Source organism: Eucalyptus grandis, chromosome 8, assembly GCF_016545825.1.
Source record: "Eucalyptus grandis isolate ANBG69807.140 chromosome 8, ASM1654582v1, whole genome shotgun sequence".
Taxonomy (NCBI): domain Eukaryota; kingdom Viridiplantae; phylum Streptophyta; class Magnoliopsida; order Myrtales; family Myrtaceae; genus Eucalyptus; species Eucalyptus grandis.
In genome coordinates this window covers 18,199,752-18,219,726 of record NC_052619.1, presented here as the reverse complement: position 1 = coordinate 18,219,726, position 19,975 = coordinate 18,199,752, and the positions used below count along the sequence as shown (strand labels likewise).

The following is a 19,975-nucleotide window of genomic DNA, read 5'->3' as shown; positions in this document are numbered from 1 at the left end:
CGATGTTGCATATGCTCGGTGGGTCCGGTGAATATTGCGCTACATCGTAGACCGGGTATTGCGGGTACTCAGTATAATAGGCCCGCGAATATTGCCTCGGCCATGTGTAACCATGATCATGAATTGGACAAAAATCTTGGCCGCACCGCCGACGGCTGCTTCCTTCATCATCACTAATTTGTTGCACGCTCAATATGGTCACTTGCCGGAATTTCTTCCTAAGCGACTGAACCAGTGTGGCCGGGTCTACTCCTTCTCCCGTCACAACCAGCTCGTCCTCATTCAACCCTCCTATCGACACGGAGATTATAGTCCCTGTCCAACAAGAAAATAATGAATAACATTTTTCAAAAAAGGGTAACACTTGAGACAAACAAAAGTGAATTATGAAATTACTAACCCTTTGCACGAGCAACAATTCCTTAAGGCTCTTGATCTGCATTTGTCGCTGTTCATCGGCATCCTTATAATCATCTTTTGCTGCACCATGGCCTCAGCATATAAATTAGCAGTCATCCAACATGATAGCACTTTTCTTTCCCATTATTTTTCCTCATAAACAATAACATATGCCAAACAAATAATCGAAACATCAAGTTAATTACCTTCAGCTTCATGGGCGTTCCCTGAGTGTATTGTATAGATATATGAGATGGGAAATAAGTTTAACTTGGAAGGGATATGAAGTGGTTGATAGAAAACGGGGTTGATTTGCATATTTATGGAGTCATTCGACAATAATTTTTAAGGCAAGAACAACTGTAAGTGATGATATCCAGTAACCACATTTAATGAGTTACCGTACTTAGCTCAATAAGGTTTGGCAAAATAGTATTAATAATAACTTTGTTTCCTTTCTTTTGAGGTGTACACATTATGAACGTATACTTCAGCTTATACATTATTTCACTTCTAGTCTAGGTAGGTAATTTATTTCTTCAAGGACTTTGCTCTTTATTATTTATTATTAATTATAGATATTGATGAGATGTCTTGAATTCTTCGAGCACCCAATTAGTTCACCTCAAGTAACTAGGTCTATTAATGACACATTTTAATGAAGATAACAAAAATTTTAGCAATCAAAGAAAAATAAAAAAGCACCGTGAAAGCCTACAATTCATTTCATTTTGTTTTGTTTTTTCCTTCTTATTTATTAATGTAGATATATGGAACAATTCTTTTTCTTTTGCAGAAGTACGACATTCGATGATTCCACGGCAGAATTGCATGATCATGGTTGCATTTGAGAACATATTTGTCAAATCCCTAACTTATTTTGGTTTACAGATTCCTTTATTTTATGTGTATATATTTCTGATCTATGTACGCTCCTCTGTTTATCAAGTGCGAGAATATATATATTGAGACACACATACGTGGGTGAGTCCTAGGTTCTTGTTAATTAAAAACCATACAAGTGCTCCACTAGAGGAGATAAATGGAAATTATGAGGCTTGATTTTTGTGTTCTTCATATTCACGGTGAATTTGTAGATTAATGTGGACAATTATCTACATGAGAGGAACAACGAGCAATACTGAGCATTTTAAATGAAAAAAATCTTGGATCGCAATTAGCACATATTTCATGTTCAAAAGGGGTAAAATTCAACATAATACTTGATTCAGTCTAATCTTAAATGTGCGAGCCCATCATCTAATCTTTGTTGTCACCAGGTTGGTAATGTGAACTCATTCATAAATTGAACAAAAGAGGACTTTACAGCAAAAATGTAATAATGTAGTGTAAGGGAAACAAGCTACCTAATATACAAATCCATAAAACAAATTAAAATTTTCTACTTCAGTTTTTTTGGGTTCATTTTAAGTGAATTATATTCATATTTAGGTGCCCATCCCTCGGTGCTTGGCAATTAGTCCCGCTAATCAGGTTTATGAATTGAAGGAAGAGGTGGCAATCGGTTGAGAAGAGCTATGGGATTAATCTACCCTCGCATTGCACGTGTTAGGTACGTCCATTTCAAAACATACATCATGTACTTTGCTCTCTTTTGATAAAATGACCCCAATTAGACAAACGCAAGTGAGTACACGGATTTATTAGGTCCATACCCAGTACTAGATTTCTCAAGGTGGCAAGAAAGCAGTCACTCGGTGAAAGGATAATTCTCGTACCTAATTCTACAATCTTGGAGCTGCACTTGCCCCCCGATTCTCATGTTACAGATAAGAGCCAACTCATTTCTAGCCGAAACCAGGCAAGTAGTGCAATCCCCACCCGAGAGAACCCGATCGCAAGCTCCATGGGCATAGCATGTCGTACCGAGGTGCGTAGTTGTCGCATAGAAATCGTAATTGTAGTTCTGTGTATCGGCACATACGCTGGCCTGAGCCGCATTGCAGACGGACCCGAAATCATCACCGGGATTATAGGAATTTCCATTGCACACTGAGGATATCAGGGTCGTGTCTGGATCACCTCTCACAACGTCGAGAACGTACAAAAGACCGATTAAAATTACTGCCACGGCTCTCTGGAGCTTGGCCATCGATCCTTTTAGTTTTTATCCTACTAGTTCAGAGCCACCTTGGTAATTAGAGACCCAATCAGTTGATTTGCTCTATGTATAGGTGGTGAATTATGATATTCATTTTTTTTTCCCTTCAATGTTGTGGCTACTTCCAAAGATCACATTATAAGTTTTGCCGCTGATTCTTCGAATCAACCGAGTTTCTTGTTTGTTTTTCTTTGTTTGCCTCTCCTTTTGAACTCATACTTGATCACCACGATAATGGCAAAATTCCTTTCTCGTTTAGATAGAATATTTGCCTCATATGCTCATCTCCTAATACCTGTTCGACTGAGAAATTTAAGCACAGTTGTTTTTTCAAAGTAACTTCTTGATAACCACGACCAGCTAAAGACGTTGAAAAAGAAAATATTGTATATTCTTTATATAATATATAATGTAAACTAAGTTCATCTCGAACTTTGATTTTGTGAGCCACACAATAGGATGCACATCATTAATGATTGAAAGGATATAAGCCTATATTATTTATAAATCATGTAATAACTTCTCGATGAGATTGCTCCTTAGATCAACTTGTCTCATGGAATGAAACTTAAGTATTCTTTTAGAACAAACTATATTTGCGATCATTGTTAATTATATCAAAGTTGGAGACACAATATTTCTCTAAAGTCTAAAGTTTTGCTTTTAAAATTGTGTGATTCTAGTCGTTCTATGTTTGCATTTTAGTTCTTGAAGGAAATTTTTACCATCTCCCAAGTATTTATGGGAACATTCCTATATTCAACGAGAGGTACACGGGCTTGCCGGCTGGCAACGATTTGGCCAGTCGAGGAGCTCAAGGCCAATGACAAGATTAGTCACTTCAAATTTTTATTTGAGATAAAATCCACTTTAATGTGTCTTTTAAAGAAATGGCCCCACTTGAGACCCTTATTTAAACTTTTCGCAAATTAAATGATGGGCTAAAAAGGACAAAAGCATTGCCTCGAAAAGATGATTGTTCAATTTGGTGAGTGGAAATTTGAGGAGGGTCTTAACATTTTACACTTTATCATGATTTCTTGCTCTCACCTCCATCAGAATGTTTAAATAATAAATCATACATTTATGTAATAGTTTAAGCTTTTAAAATAATTAGCAATGATCCTACAAAATTTCACGTGGTATCATGGCTAGATGTCTTGAATTCAAATTTTTTCAAGTTTCAATTGTCTCCCAATTAAATATGTCCATGTTTAGTATGAGGCAAAAAGAACATTTGACAGCAACCCTATAAAATCTCACAACCTTCATGGTTAAATTAAAACACTTTGGAGCACGTAAAAATTCCTCTTAAAAGAAACATATAAACATGTAACTAATGCTACATGATACAGTAGAAAAGCGAAGCACTGAGTTTTTGAAAAGACAGCACATATGACCTTTTTTGCGGTATATTAGGGCGCATTTGGCTGCACCCTGTTTCTGTTCCCAGAACAGAAATTTCTGTTTTTTTGTTCCTGGGAACAAAAAAGAACAAATGCGTTTGTGTGCGTTTACGTTCCTTTTTATTCTTTGTTCCCCGAACAAAAAGAAATGTAAACAAGAAACACAAATTTTGTGTTTCTTGTTTCGAACACAAATCGAAACACTTTTTTTTCTTTTTCTCTTATTTTTGTTCTTCTTTCTTTTGGCCGGTCAGCCGCCGCCCTCGCCCACGGCGAGGCTCGCCGCCCCGGCGAGGCCGACGCTCGCCGTCCCAGCGAGGCCGAGGCTCGCCGTAGCCGGGCGAGGGTCGGCCTCGCCATGGCCGGGCGAGGTCGGCCTCGCCGCCGCCGGGCGAGGCCGGCCTCGCCGGCCGCCGGGCGAGGTCGGCCTCGCCGGGATCTGGCGAGCTCGAGCTCGCCCCCATGGCGAGGCCGACCTCGCGCCGGCCCGGGCGAGCTCGATCTCGCCCAGATCCGCCTCGAGCTCGCCCAGCCGCAAGGCCGAGCTCGCCCAGTGGCCGGCGAGCCTCGCCTCGCCGCGGTGGCCGGCGAGGCCGCGCCGCCCGCCGCCGGGCGAGCTCGGCCCGCCGGCGACCGGCCAAAAGAAGAAAAAAATGAAAAAGAAAAAAGAAAAAAAGGAAAAATAAGAAAAAATAGAAAAAATAAAAGAAATAAAAAATTATCCAAATTTACCAAACATGTTTCGTTTATTTTTTATTCCCCGGAAGAAGTTTACCAAACGCGTATTTTGTTCAAAAATTGTTCCCCGGAACAGAAATACTTTTTTCTATTTCTTCACTAACAATTTTTAAACAAACACAACCAAACGCGCCTTATTCACTTGTGTGCTCCCAATAGAGAGAGACTTCGAAAAGACAGCACGAGTGACCTCCTCCTTTCCGATGTATGCGCTTGAGTGCTCGTAGCAGAGAGAGAGAGAGAGAGAGAGAGAGAGAGAGAGAGAGAGATGTAACCTTGTTATGCGTTTCTGTTCATATGTCCGCTTAACAACGGCCTTTGCAAGCACGCATTGACCATTCAAAACAATAAAAGACTGCTTCTATGGTAGTTGTATATGACATGTAATATTGCAGTAATGTTGCTCGGTTATCATGTCCTTCGATTCGGGATATGGCTCGATAGACATATAGCTTCGGTTGATAATTGCAATTTAGCAAATATACACAGGTTGATGGGGACTGTAAATTGTAATGAATATTTGGGGACAAGAAAAAAAAGAAAGAAATATTCAGTACTTATCTTTCAACAATCCCATATTGTAACATAAGAATTTTATATCTATACAAGTTCCACGATAATCTAAAAAGAACAAAGCATCGCCAGTAAGGATGACCATCCGATCCGGTGAGTGGAAAGATGAGGACGGTTTGACATTTTACACTCTCTCATAATTGTCTTGCTTTCGCCTCCATGGAACCACTTGCTTAAAGTTTTCACAAAGCGTTGCCTGCGTTCCAAAAAGACCAAGTAACATGTAACTTGTGATGGGACTCAATAGAAGAAGAAAGTTACATCAAATACATAATAAACCAATTTATAAATAAAGATATTGCTAGTTTAGAGTATTTGAATATCAATCCACGTGCTTATAAAACCCAAGCTTGTTAAGTAAGTCGGTAAGATATGTATGTGTCGTGAGTCACACTTTGATTTTTTCCTGTTCTGTCATCTATCATATCAGTCATATTTATGCTATGAATTTTTGCCAAATGTCAAAATGTGAGGAGAATTTCAAAGAATTTGAATATTAAACCTTGTGCTGATTCAAAACATTGCATATTGAATAGAATAACAATCTACTCCTCGCATTGCATACTGCACTCCATCTATTGTGCCGATGTGCTAATGGGTCTAAGCTTGACTTAGAGGCAGAAAATAAAATACAGATCTAGAATAAATGAATAGAAAAGATTTAACCAAAGTGAAAGAGCATATAATAAAAGCAATCAATTATTTTGATAAAATTAAACAAGTTAATTTTTGCTTACCCACAAATGTGACTTCGATTGAGATAGACCTACGAAGCCCCCTCTCCTCCTCCTTGTGTCGGCATGTGAAAAACAATCTGTGCCGGCACCGGCGCCGATGCTGTCGCCGTCGCTGTCGCCGCTTCTAGCTCCACGGAATGAGGATGAAAACCCAGAAATATCCTCCACGTCGTCTATTTTCTCCCTTAGTATCCCCCACCTCATCGACCCGAAAATCGACGTCCTCTCCTTCCCCTCTCCCTTGCTCCTCTTCTCCGGGCTCCGGAAAGACCCTCCTATCTTCCGGAACGAGAATGTATGACCCGAGCGCCGACCCATGTAAGGCCCATCGAGCACACTTGAAGGGGACGGCGTATTGGTAAACCTGCCCTCGTCCCACAGCCTCGGAGGCGGCTCAAGACACGGCGGGCCCGCCACCGCGCTGGGCTTGGCCTGGTCACTGGCCCGTTTAGGCTTCCCCGGCACTTCCTCCCACTCGAACGGTACGGAGATCGTGGTTTGGAGCGGCGGGTCGGGCATGTCCGATGGATCTCGCCGGTGGTTCGGAAGCGATAGTAAGGAGAGTTTCGGAGTAGATCTCCGTTGATCCTCTTTCTCGGACTCTGAACTCATCTCTCCCTTCCTGTCGCTCTGCGTTTTTGAAACTCAGGATCAATCGATGGACCTTGAGGGGGATTCCTCCAAGGATCTTGAGCTTTTATAGGTAAACAAAAAGCTCTGCCTAACATTCTACATATATGATGTGCAGGGGATGGCCGCAGAGTTTGTGCAGTAAAGTGAATTCTTAGGGTTTGATAAAGTTAAGGGCTTGACGTTCTTTATTGGAAAAATGACCCTTTTCTCTTCTTTTCCCAACCAGTGCACATCGATCATCAGCAGATAATGACAGCATGACTTTAACTTTAGGAAATGGTCCTTGAAGGGTGCCAGCTCGTTACACGTAAGATAAGGTTCGAAACATCGTCATAAAAAATGGGACAAAAAATCATATCCTTGGACGTGCGGCCCGAAATGAGTGGTCAAATATAAGACGTAGCAATTTAGTGGCATTTACCAATCCATTAGGTCGAAAAGGAAGTCTTACGCGCTTTGGGGACAAACATAAATATGATAGAAAATAAACCGAAGAGTAAAAGAAGGGTTCTTAGATCAAGGTTGTCTTTATCTTGAAACTATTCAACGATGACGACAAGGTTATAATGCATCGCAGAATGGTTGGCCCTCTCAAAAGCCGTGGCAAACCAGAGATTTATTTTCTTCATGTTCCTTCTTTTTCACCTCAATTTTGTAGGGAAAAAAATTGCTATAATTCAAAAGTAAGAGCTCATTTCGCTTTTGTTCGAAAACAGAATCTTTCATGCTGTTTAACTTCTCGTAAAAGAGGAGAAAAACTTTTATTCGTGTCCGGCGGGCGGGAAAGAACGGGCGTCTTCACATAGATTTCAGGAGAAAGAGGGCCCGCATTGGCTGATTATTTAATATATGACAAAAGACCGTGCGAGTCAAAAAGCTAGTATCAAAGCTGGTTGCACTTGCACTTGAGTACGCCTTCTGTTTCTGTCAATCTTGATTTTCTCGCATGCATGTTAGGGCAAGCAAAAGGTGAAAGAGACGTCGACGTGAACGTGACTCGGGAGTGTCGTGTTTGGTCAAGTACACGGTAAATTATAAGACTTTGTCACGGATATGGATCTTGTCCTGACTTAGCATATTCCATGATAAATTGTACATGGTTGTAAAATATAACTTTAAAAGGTAATCTTATGGTTATAATATAAGCAGTGGAACGTAAATAGATTTTCCCCTAATTTATAAAAGGTCATGTCTCCAACGTCTACGAGAGGAGTTGGAAGGAAATAGGGAATTCAAAACGTTGTTTTGGAGGAAAAGTGGACATTTTATCTCACGAAGTTCTCTTTTTTCTTCTCCCTTTTCCTTTATTTTGAAATAGATTCCCCTCAAAAGGTTCACATCATTGAGACAAAGTCATCAACGGGAAAGAGAATCCGGCTGAATGATGCGGAGCCGTTTGTCTTTGAAATTTGTCTAAGTTGTCATGTACACGTTACTCTTCTCGACCTAATAATTCAAACTTTCGGATGGAGCATTCGATCATGGCGTCTTATTGGAGCTAAATTTCGATTACTTCATATCCTTATTAAGATTGAGTTTTGCGTGTCTTTTAAAGGGTATTATTAAGTATTTCAACTCGAGTCAATTCTCATTCAGTGAAGGTGCTCTGCTCAAGTATGGAATGAATTCAAGTTCTAACTTGACTGAACTCAAATTTTTTCATGAATTGCCATGCACATATGAAGCAGACTAATGTTATTAATTTTCTTGGGCAAAGGCTCCTAAAGTCAATTTTGAGGTTAAGTTTGAGCTGAATACAGAGTTAACTTGAGCTTTGAGTGATCTTTGGTGGGGTCCGAGTGCTAAAACCACGTGATTTTGAGGGGCCTAACATCGTCGCTTTTGAATGTTGGCACACTAAGGGCCACGTCATCTGACAGGTAAGGAGGTGTGATGGCAAGGATGAATAGTATACTAACAGATGCCAAAATATGGAAAAGGATTGTACATTTTTTAAGGATGTTCAAAAGATCATATTGAATTTGAAAATTAAAACGACCGTAAAAAGTTATGTAATTGTTTTGGGAACATTTGAAATATCATGTTAAATTTGAAATGGTGGCAAAAGTACAGGAGGGTTGCACAAAAGTACCCAAGCAATACTTATCAATTAGCAAGTCAATCAGTGTTGACACCCGATTTTTATTTTTATTTTTTGGTCGGTGATCAAGTGCGCATTTTAATAAAAAAAAAAAAAAGTGCAAAGAGCAAAAAGATATACAAATCATGAGCCAAAAAATTCAGAGCTTCGGTCCATTTCGAAAATTCAATTCGGCCCTGAAACTGACCCATGAGGCCCAAGATCTCGCGGCCCAGGTTTGGTCCAAATCCATTCCCATCAGCTTTTTAGATAAGCCCAACCCATCTAACATGGGCGGTCGAATGGCCAGAGCTATTTGCCTCTTCCTTTCAGTTCCATCGCCATCTGTCGATCGTCTACCATCTCCGACCAGCAACAGCTGCCGTCAACTCTCCCTCGCCAGCCACCACATCTTCCGAAGCTTGGAGCGTACGTGAGCAATGAGGAACCGAGCGAAGCAAGCAAGAGCACACGCAGGCCGAGAGAATCTCTCCCTCATCTCCATCGCTCTGGACCAAGTCCAGTGTCTTTGCCCATGATCGAAGCCAGTCGCTGTCGAATATCTTCGTCGAGCAATCTCGTCTGCCTATAGAAAAAGTATGGGAATTACACTAAACACTAAGCGGTTAGAGGAGACGACCACACCCGCCAATCCATCCGTTAGGGTTTGCCTCTAACCTCGAAATACTCTTCATTGCCTCAGAATAAATAAATCTTGGCTCACTTCTTCATCCAATAGATAATGAAACATATGGATAATTGGTTTCAAGATGGGTAGCTATTAATCTAACTTGTTAAAACCAATTCCTATTAAAACCTAAAGGCTACCTTGTTTTTCTGATTCGGTTCTAGGGTTTACCCAAAAACTTGCTTTACTTTTTTTTTGTTCCTTTTTTTGGTTTCTTTTTTTTATGGTAAAATAATATGAGTAAAAAAATGAGTCAAATTAAAAGATGAATAAGGGCGAATGAGCAAAGGCTAGTCGGGAACGAGTGAGAGTTGTGAGGCTTAGTTGAGGGGAAGTCACAAACAGGCAAGGAGGGTGGTAGAGAGAGAGAGAGAGAGAGAGAGAGAGAGAGAGAGAGTCATGAAATATCTAAATAAGGTTGGAGACAATAGAAATAAATTAGGATTTTTAGGTTTACGTGGTCTCAAATTTGGTCCGATCGATTCGATTTCCAAGTGGCTCTTCATTTGGAATTGGGAAACAGTCTTGGTTCCATTGGTTTTCAAGACAGTCTAGTTTGATTCCTTGGTAGAATCAATTCGGTTGCCCAACCCTAATGAAACACCATCATCAAACAAGTTAATCTTGGTTTCAAATGTTATTCAAAGGTGCATTTATTTGGGGATTTTTAGAAGAAAAAAGTAGTTTGTCAGCTTTCTCATAAAATTTACTAATTTAAATTTCAAAAAAAAAAATTAGACAAAAAAATTGAAAAAAAAATGATGAAAAACTTACAAACGGATCTACGTGCCAATTTGTGATTAGTGTTCTCTTTATTAGACTTGCCAAAATTGGGCTCGTTATTGGAAATTTCAAGCCTCTATGTAAGGATTACTACTGCACAAAATTATAAACCGATACACTCATGACAAATTAAATTTTGCTGTCAAATTGCTAAGTAGAATAACAAATGGCAATTAACTGTACTTTTGTTTGTCGTGGGTTTATCAATTTGTAATTTTTCATGGTATTAATATGATTTAAGGAAAACTAATGAAGGATAAATTTGTTATAAATATACTAGTTTGGGGTTTTTAGTGGTTAAAAAATTAGTTTGGGGGTAAATTTGTCACATGTATATCAATTTGATTATTTTGTGGTATTAAACCTTCCTATAATAATGAGCCTAATACCCTAAAAAATCTCTAACTTTAGTTTTTATCTCAATCATACATTTTGTCATATAAAATCCCTCCAACTTTAGGTCTTGTCTCAATTATACAATAAACTTTTTTTTGTCCCATAAAAAACCCTTAACTTTAAATCATGTCCCAATTCTACCATTTCACTATTTTTGTCCTATGAAAAACCTCCAACTTTATATCTTATCTCAATTTTACCATCCCATCCTAATTACACCCTTAAATTTTTATTGTTTCATAAAAAACCACGAAGTTTTACTTGAGTCACAAATTTGCTCCAATTGACCCTTCATTCAATATTTTTTGTTGACAACCAAGAGATGGAAAACTCCCGAGCACGATCTATTTGAGAGTCCTGAGTGCAAGTTTTTTTACCACTAGAGATGGAACATTTACAAGCATGAAAGATTGAAGACCGAGCGCAATATCAATAAAGGCAATTTTGGCTTTTGGTTAATGGAGAGCAGATTTAAGACTCAAATAAAATTTGATGATCTTTAAAGAGACCAAAAAAAAAGTGAAATTGAAATTGAACCTAAAGCCAGGACTTTTTATGAAACAAAAATTTTATAGTAGCATTGGTATTGGATCTAAAGTTGATGGGTTTTTATGAAATTTAAAATAAATAAAAAAGAAGAGTAGAATTGGAATTTGACTTACATTTTGGGGTTTTTTTTATGAAAAAAAAAAAAATTAGGGTAAAATTGAGACGTGACCCCAAGGTGGGAGAAAATATTCAATGGTTCACAATCACCACGTCATTGTCCTATGTGGCATGCGTGAATCTAGGTGGCTCCACTAAAATGTGAACACGTGTCCGCTGACTTGGAGTGATTTGGAAAATAGAAAGATCTAAAATGTTAAGTTTTGTGTCCTCTCTCTTCTCTTCTACTAGCCAATTGAGCAAGGATAGAGAACAGTTCAGTTGCCGCTTAAAACACCCTCTTCTCTTTTCAATTTTCAAGCGTCAAAAAGAGAAACAATGATGCATTCTCTCTCTTTTCTCCAGCATGCCCCTTCGCCTTCGCCTCCGCCTCCGTCTCCTTTTCCTCCTTCGTCTCCCCCTCCCCCAAAGCCACCAAAGCCACCGCTGGTCGCTGCTGTTGCTCAGATCTGCCTTTGGCATGTCACCTCCCCCAAGAGCCTCGTTCGGTCACAGTTGTTGGGTCTCAAGCCCCCTTGGCCTCCACCGTCACCTTTGGAGCCTCATCGCACTAATTTTTGGGAACCCTAGCAATGTTTACTTTGGCCGCACCATCTCTCTTAGCCTCGGCAACTTCGGGCCCTCGTCCGATTGCGTCCCTCCGACGAGCTCATCATCATGCCTCACCCTGTCCACAATCTCATCATCTAGGAACATTTTGGATATCAGCAGCTAACAGCGTTGTTTGGGTATTCTTCTTCCTCAACTGAGCTATAAAAAACCTGGAACATCGCAGTCGATGTTGTAGTATTATCATGCTCTTCAACATCGTTTAATATCTATATTCAAAGAAATTTGGTGTTCAAATTCATAACATTGTTTGTACTTCCTGATGGTCGGACAAGCTTATACCTTGATTGCAAGCGTTAATGGCTGAAGCTAGCTAGATTTGTGTTTTTAAATTGGATGATCTTGTCAATTTATTTGTCCTACTTAATTAAAAAAAAATGGCTCTTTGCTTATAGTACTAAGGAAGCACAATAAATTGGTCGAGCCTACTGTCTACTCGCAGTTAGGCATTTCAATGTAAAATACATTTTCGACCTTGTTCTAAAGTTCATAGTCTCTCTCTCTCTCTCTCTCTCTCTCTCTCTCTCTATCTCTTTTGTTTTTTCAGCTCGAACTTTATTTATATTTGTTGTGTCGTAGTGAAAGGGATGTTCTGCTTTTGTTGGCATTCTTCTTGTTCAATGATGTAGTGTAAATTCTATACATTGGATAAACATGTTCTGTTCATTAGTTAAGCTCAGTGAATAAATTGAGTCACTTGATTAATTTCCTCATCAGCGTATTGGAGGTAACACCCCAAATCGTTTTCTGCTTGGGTACTAGTTTTATTGATGATGTGGACTTGAGAGATTGAATAAAAGATGTGGTGTTTTTGTGGACTCTTGATATGTGTTCTGGTAATCATTGAACTATAACCGGATGAGTTTACAAGATTCCTCACATGACTTGTTTACATATTTTTCTGGTTGCTGTTTGATATGGAACTGCTAATATGGCCAAATCCAACTAAATGTGGAAAGTCCAATTTTCGACGAGAATTGGATGCTTCTGCAGGTAGTGTGGCTTTATTCATGATTATCCTTTTTTGGCATATATTTAATATTTCTGCACAAACTTGTTTCACTTGGAAGTTTTCTATATATGTGAATCATTGTTATCTTGTAAGGTAATCCAATCAAGTATAACGGTATTTATTCATATTTCACTACTCTATTGAGAGAGCAAAACCCTTCTGCCTTTTGGAGAGGTTGGGCTACCAAGTTCTTTGGATATGGTGCTCAAGGTGGGTGCAAATTCGGTCTTTATGAGTACTTTAAATGGGTTTACTCCAATGCCTTGGTCGACAGTACATGAGCTTGATTTTTTTTTCTCAACAATGTTTCTACAGAAGCATTTGCAAATGTGGCACTTTGCCATTTTGAAGCCATTAAAATCCGAGTTCAAGCATAGCCCCAATTGCTTAGCCAAGAGAATGATCGGAGAAGTTATTTCTCGGTGATTTGTAGTGTGAATCCTCTAGTAAGTAAGATGGGTCGAGAAATATCACAACATTTTACGAACATGACTAAAACATAGAAATACATGATAAAATTGCTTAGTCAAGAGAATGATCAGATATAATCTAATCTAATGACAACAAAAAGACAAGCAAAATAATTCCTTGCACAAAAGATACAAATACTGGCGCAAGATGGGTATCAAGGATAAATTATTCAGATGAAAACTACAATAAGATCCATTCAATTCAAAACCAACAATTTCAACCCAAGTCCACCCATTATAGATTTTCATCGTCCCACTTACTCTCGACTATCCATATACAAAACCCAAATTTGGATAATAATCATTAATAAAGCACTTCATGGTAGGCAACAGCATTACATCTCGACTGGATCATCAAAAAGTGAGATTGCATCTGGTCCACTACAGTAGTAATACAATGCAATATGTTTCTAGTTAAATTCCCAACCATGACTAAAGTGAGTAGAAGAGTAACCAGTCTCGCAACATCAAATATATAAGAGCAAAACTCATTACCTTCTCTAAAATCACTCTTGAACCTCCGAAATTGAGTTTTTCTTCAACAACTCTACTGGTTGTTATCCAAGAGATGAACAAATTTTACTCTTTAAGAGTTGAAACTATTATTTTATGTCTAGCACACAAATAAAAGAAAGTTTGCACTTATTTTCTCTTATTACGTTTTTTGAATATTTAAGAATATATTGTAATGGTGTCCAAAAACAAGTAGACATACATAGCATCAAAATGCTGCTACATGATACAAAAAAGCCTTTGAGCTACTTAAGTAGCTTGGTTGTTCATCCCAACATTGAAATAAAAACGCCTCTTAAAAATCAAATGAATCTCAATGTCAAATATTGAGAGAGAGAGAGAGAGAGAGAGAGAGAGAGATAGATAGATTATATAGATCTAGATGGAAAAATATAAAGAAACATAAATAAGATTTTTACCATAAAATTTTCAACATGTATTTCTCCAATTTCTATTGATTGTCCCTTCTCTAAACCTAATTGCTTCAAAGTGTATTTATGTTTATTCCAAACCACAATTAGTAACTTAAGGGCAAAAGAAGGTAGATTCCTAAATAAAATCTAACAAAAAATAATAGATAACTAGTAACAGATATTGTGTAGTCTAAGTTAGCAAAAAAATTGTTTGATGAGGGAAGATGAAACGATAATGACCATAGAATGTCAATTCTACACATAAGTGAGAGTATCATAAATTTCGTACTTTTTATTAATGAAATCATTCTATAAAATTAAATAAGCATCATACCTTATGTGAGGTGCCTCCAATGCATGAAGACACTTCTTTCTTTCGCTTTTCACTACCGTCTTTTAACCGAGTAGTTGGTATACCTTTTGGTCTTCTTCGAAGGGGATCAAGTATTCGAATTTCATAGTTTTATATATATTCAGATTCATCATTTCTCACCAAGAAATTAATATGATCATTACTCATCAAAGATTGTATTTTGTTTGTGATATGAGAGTGATGACGCGGCAAGGTTGTAGTCACAAGCTCATCCGTAACATCATGATTTGCATTAATATTCATAACATTGAAAAATAATTGCATCAACCTCTTTAAATGTAATGTTTTTGACTTTACCGTAATATAAGAGCTTTGTCCAACATCACAATAAACCCCTTGTTTTGTTGCTTATGCCTACACAACCATTCTCGCATTTCAAATAACTTGCAACTATATGTAATTGTTAAATCACTCGGAATAAAATGAACAATATGCCTCATTTCACTACTTTCAGTTGCCACGATATAAGTGTGCAATGGCCCATTAGTTTTCGATCTACAAATAACCACGGAAAAACATGCAATAACTTAACCTGAAAATTTCTATAAATAACATGAGTGTATACATTTGCAACATGTTTCAAAATTCCACTATTTCCAACTACAATATGCAACTTTCCTCGAGCACATTCAAAATCATTAACAATTTCAGAGTTGCGCATTTTTTCTGTTTATTTCTCATAATGACTGACAAATTCTGATAAAGCCATAGTATTACATATCATATCTTAAAAAACATTATTTGTGCAATCACTTTTTTGTATGAATATGATTATTATAGAAAAAGTATCTTGGCTAAATGCAGGACACCATTTATGACGCAACCGATACATGCTGTTTGACCACTTGTGATCCCTCAAACTCCATTCTTGATACATATATTTCTAAACATTCTTCATTTCCAATTGAGATTCACAATGATATAAAAGCTTATACCAATATTTATCGCGAAACCCGACTTTTCAATAAGATACTCAATATGATGCATAGCATTTTTCCCAATATGTCATACATATAAACGGTGATTAGTATTTTGAAGAACAATCTTAGTAGCACTCGTCATGACATGATCTTGATCGGTGGAAATAGTCGTGGGTTTACCCATTGCCTCTAAAAAAGATTGAAATGCTCAAATGAAAAAAATAATTGTTTCATCCAATAAAAATGCACAACCAAAGAGAACATTCTTCCAATGATGATTCAAGCCAATGAAAAGAGTGCATATCATATTGTACTTATTTGTACGATAAGTTGTATCAAATACTATCACATCTTTAAAACTTTTATAGACTAGCTTGGATACACCATCAAACCAAAAAAAAAAAAATGGTTAATCTCCATTCCTCATCCAATTGAAATATATAAGAAAAATTGTTTCCACTTGATTGTAAGCAATTAAAATGGTTAATGTTTGTAAGAAATTTTAACAATCACCCGCACTAATTAAGTTCCTTTCCTTCGATTGTAAGAAATTTTGATAATCACGTAAAGTAAAGCTAATATTCTCCTATCCCCCTACTTCACCCCTAAGGTAGAAATATGCTTTTGTAACATTTATACTAGCTCTAGCAATAGAAGTCAAAATACTTTTATTAGTATTTGTCGTGTGTCGGTATAATCATATGAAATGTTTCTATTTATCATCATTGAAATGATGATTATGAACATCCTTAAATTTGTCCACTATCAATATTCCATTTTCAATTTTGAATTTTATACAAATTTGACATCCAGTTCTCTTCACAATCCTATAAATATCTCTTTGTTTATGAGGTGGGATCAATGAAAATTGTCTTTTATAATTACAAAGAAATGTGTATATTCGTAATATTTATTTACTATTATTAGCCTTTTGTCCTTTTTCTCACTCCAAATCCCATGGAAATTACATATACATTGTATGTCTTATATACTTCATCATCATTAGCAAATGTCATGTCAATTATAAATTGAAATTCTTTATCAACATTATGCACAATGATATTATCCTCTGCGGTCTCTACAAATTTTTGAAAGAAAAAATTCAATCATTTAAAGAAGACAAATAAAGAAAAACTAATTTTAATCCTAAAAAGATGGATCATACTTATTTATTCTTAGAACAAGTCAAGCTAGTAGTAAAGTACTCAGAATAATCTATCGAAAATTTATACAAATGTAAGTTAGTGACTTCAAAAGATTGTGAACTTTGCATATTTCAGTCATAATAGAATATGTCATAGGACACTCCTATTTTGTTTCTCACTCTTGGTTTTGTAACCAGCATGAACTTTACTTTCTCCAACTACAAGCTCAACATACCACCATGAACAAGCTTGCCGTTACATGATGAATTCAATAGAAGAGTTTCCAAAGATACAATCCACAATAAAAAATTCAGATTTAGTTTCACATAGTTAAAATAGCTTATGTATGAATGATCAATAGTTCCAAAAGCAAATAAATGAAGGCGCACATTGAATAATTCAACAGGGAAAAAAAATCTAGATAACTAGTCCAACTTTGTCAGAACCCATCAAAGACTTCCGAGGAAAGGGAAAAAAGAAAACTTGCAAGACAAGGATGAACGAGAAATGAACTATTAGCAATAATCATCACATGAAAACTTCAAATCGATATTAATACGAAAGTATGAGTCAAATCCATCATTTTGGTCAATGTCGACTCAAACCAGAGTAATTCTAAGCTTAAAGACCAATATAAATGTTAAAATATGAAAATATAAAAGCTTAGAATTATAGATAACCCCACCTACTTTGATGAGGGTTTGCTACCTTATCTAAGACTTTTAGAAGTGATGCTACCCAATGCCAATACTCGGTCCATATGAGAATGTAAAAGTAATTTTGAGAAGAACGTAAACTCAAAAAGGTAATTATACATTCAACTTCATGAATTCGAAAGCATAACATTCACTAAAAAGAACTATATAGTGAGGTATAAAAAAAAACAAAATCATAAAAGGAATTCAAAAGAACAATAGAAAACAAAGAACGCACTCTTATAATCATTGCGATGCTGCCACAAAAATGAGCTGGTCATGCAATTGTTCTTTTGGATTGAATCCTTTGTGCTAGAAATTTGAGTTTCTTACACAAGTCATTATGAAAATTATTATATAGGAGAGCGAGTTTACCTTTTAGAACTTCTCCAAAAATCTACATCATATCGAACAATACTGTCCAAAATAATAGTTATTGCTTAAAGCTGAAGTTATTAGGAAAAAGTAAATAAATAGAAGTGACTTTTAACCAAATGAACAATTAACATATGCTTCTCTTATTCTAAATTTTCCAGCCCTAACAGCATAAGAGAAAGCAATTAAGATAAAACGCCTCGTTGGCCATTTCACTTGGATGTGTTGTATATGCTTCTCTGTAAAAACAACTTTTTTGACATGCTTTCTCCAACCAAGAGCTACTTCCTCCTCACTTTGATATTTCTCCCATCTACAAAACACAAGTGATCATAAAAAGCATTAAAAGCAAGAATCTTGAAAGATGGAGGGTCATATTTTCCACTTACTTAGAGTTACAGAACAATCATTCTGATAAAGGATTTATTCCTCCTACCAAAGAAAAGGAGAAAGATCCATTCGTTTTTCTTTTTCTTTTTTTTTTCCAAATGATAAGTATTGATAATCTAGCATTCAAAAACTAGGGGGTTATTTCTTCAAAGTAAGAAGGGTAACAGCTATCACCACTAATTTCAAGCCATTCCCATCACCATAACAAAGTTTAGTGACATCACAGATTTAATATAATTGCAGAGAGCAAAGATCAAGTTATAATTGACATAATGTGAGTGCAAGACATATGTGAAAAGGATTCAAAGTGTAAAAGGTCACAAGAGCATTATAGTTTTCCCATCAACAACGATCCCGGTACTAAAGAATGATCACTTTATCACCAATTGTAACTTCATGGAGAGTGAGAATTATAATTATTCCCAGTAACTGAAGAAACACCATTTTCAAAAGGATGAAGAAATAAACCATAAGATAAAAGCAATAGTTGATTAAAGGGAGCTCAAATAAAGTCAAAGACCTCTACAAGACAAGGGGAGAGATGCCTCAATTTCATTTGTTGCGGGACATGGTCCAAACATTTTGGCTCCCAGATATATACATTCCTATCTAGTTAAAAAGAAAAAAAAATATTCTGTCCCAACGAAAAAAACTAAGCTCAACAATCATGCCACCTTTCTTTGAAGAATTAGACAATATTAGAGGCCAATAAGAACAGGTAAGGAAGGAAAAAAATTGAAAATTAAGCTGTATTACCTCACTCAGAGAAGTTTGTCCCATTCATTTCTTCAGGAACAGTAATAACACCATTCTCTTTCTTCATAGAGTTGGTAACACATACATCCTCGCTCAAAACAAGAAGTGATTCGCCTCCCCTACGCTCTTCCATCAGCTCATCATTCCATTCGAGGGACTGATATGTAAACATGGAAAAAATTATCTCGAGAAATCAAATAGAAAATTGTGCCATTCTCCAAAAAGATGTCACATCATAAGTTCTGAAATGGCAAAATTTTAATTTACCAATCATTACTTTTGCATGAAAGACGTACATAAAGGAATTAATTCATAAAGTTGCAACCAGTGAAATATCCACATAAAGGTATTCAAAACTAAAGCAATTAAGCAAAATACCCTACCTTCACTGAACCGAGTAAATCATTCTCTCCCTCAGCGCACTTAATGGAAACCCTTTGTAAAATTTGAAAGTAAGAAAAGCATTAAAATGTTTGCACTCAGTCAAAGCCCTAAAGAAAGGGCTTATAAATGGACATACTTAGTCCCAAAATAGTAATACTTTTCTTGCTTTAAGTTGTCCCTCCTGCCTCTTGATTGGAGCAAGTGCAGACCGTGGACAATTATCACTCATGTGCTCTTTCTCACAGCAACAATAATAAGGTTAAAACTTTCATACCAAAGGTCACGACGATAAATACTCTAGTGGAAACAGCAGGACGCGACTTGCTTCAGGAGTCAAAAGGGCTGACGAAGAACTCTCCCTCTTAGCCTCCTCATAAGCTCTCCGACTTCGGCTCAACCTAGAAACCAAAGCAGCCACTATCACCAAGCCTCCATGCCTCCTGAAACAGAGGCAATAGAAAAGAAAAGAAAAAAAAAAGGCAAAGGAGAAAGAGAGGTCTCATGGTACCTATACGCCTTTCTCTCCTCCGCCCCAATATCCCTCGCGGCCGTCACGGCGTTGCTAAAACCCCAAAACTTAGCACCGGCACTAGTATATCTAGCCTCACAAACCTCTTTTGCTTCAAAATCCTTGGCTACGTACTCGAGCCTAAAATCGGGACCAAATAAGGAGTAGAAGACAAAGAAGCTCGAGAGGCC

The 19,975-nt window shown here is 37.1% G+C and overlaps 1 protein-coding gene across 1 annotated transcript; it reads right to left on the bottom strand.

Annotated features, from left to right (window-relative positions):
- Positions 1–5,159: 5,159 nt before the first annotated feature.
- LOC104457035 (uncharacterized protein At4g00950) lies at positions 5,160–6,747 on the bottom strand. The gene is made up of 2 exons (XM_010071960.3): positions 5,976–6,747; positions 5,160–5,434 (listed from the first exon to the last, which is right to left on the bottom strand). The coding sequence occupies exons 1-2, from the start codon at positions 6,585–6,587 to the stop codon at positions 5,363–5,365; spliced, it is 684 nt and encodes a 227-aa protein (XP_010070262.1). The 5' UTR covers positions 6,588–6,747; the 3' UTR covers positions 5,160–5,362.
- Positions 6,748–19,975: the final 13,228 nt, after the last annotated feature.

Coding starts and splice junctions, on each gene's coding strand:
- LOC104457035 (XM_010071960.3), bottom strand. CDS start 6,587: ATGAGTTCAGAGTCCGAGAAAGAGGATCAACGGAGATCTACTCCGAAA. Junction 5,435..5,975: donor AATCGAAGTCACATTTGTGG/GTAAGCAAAAAT, acceptor TTTGGAACGCAG/GCAACGCTTTGTGAAAACTT.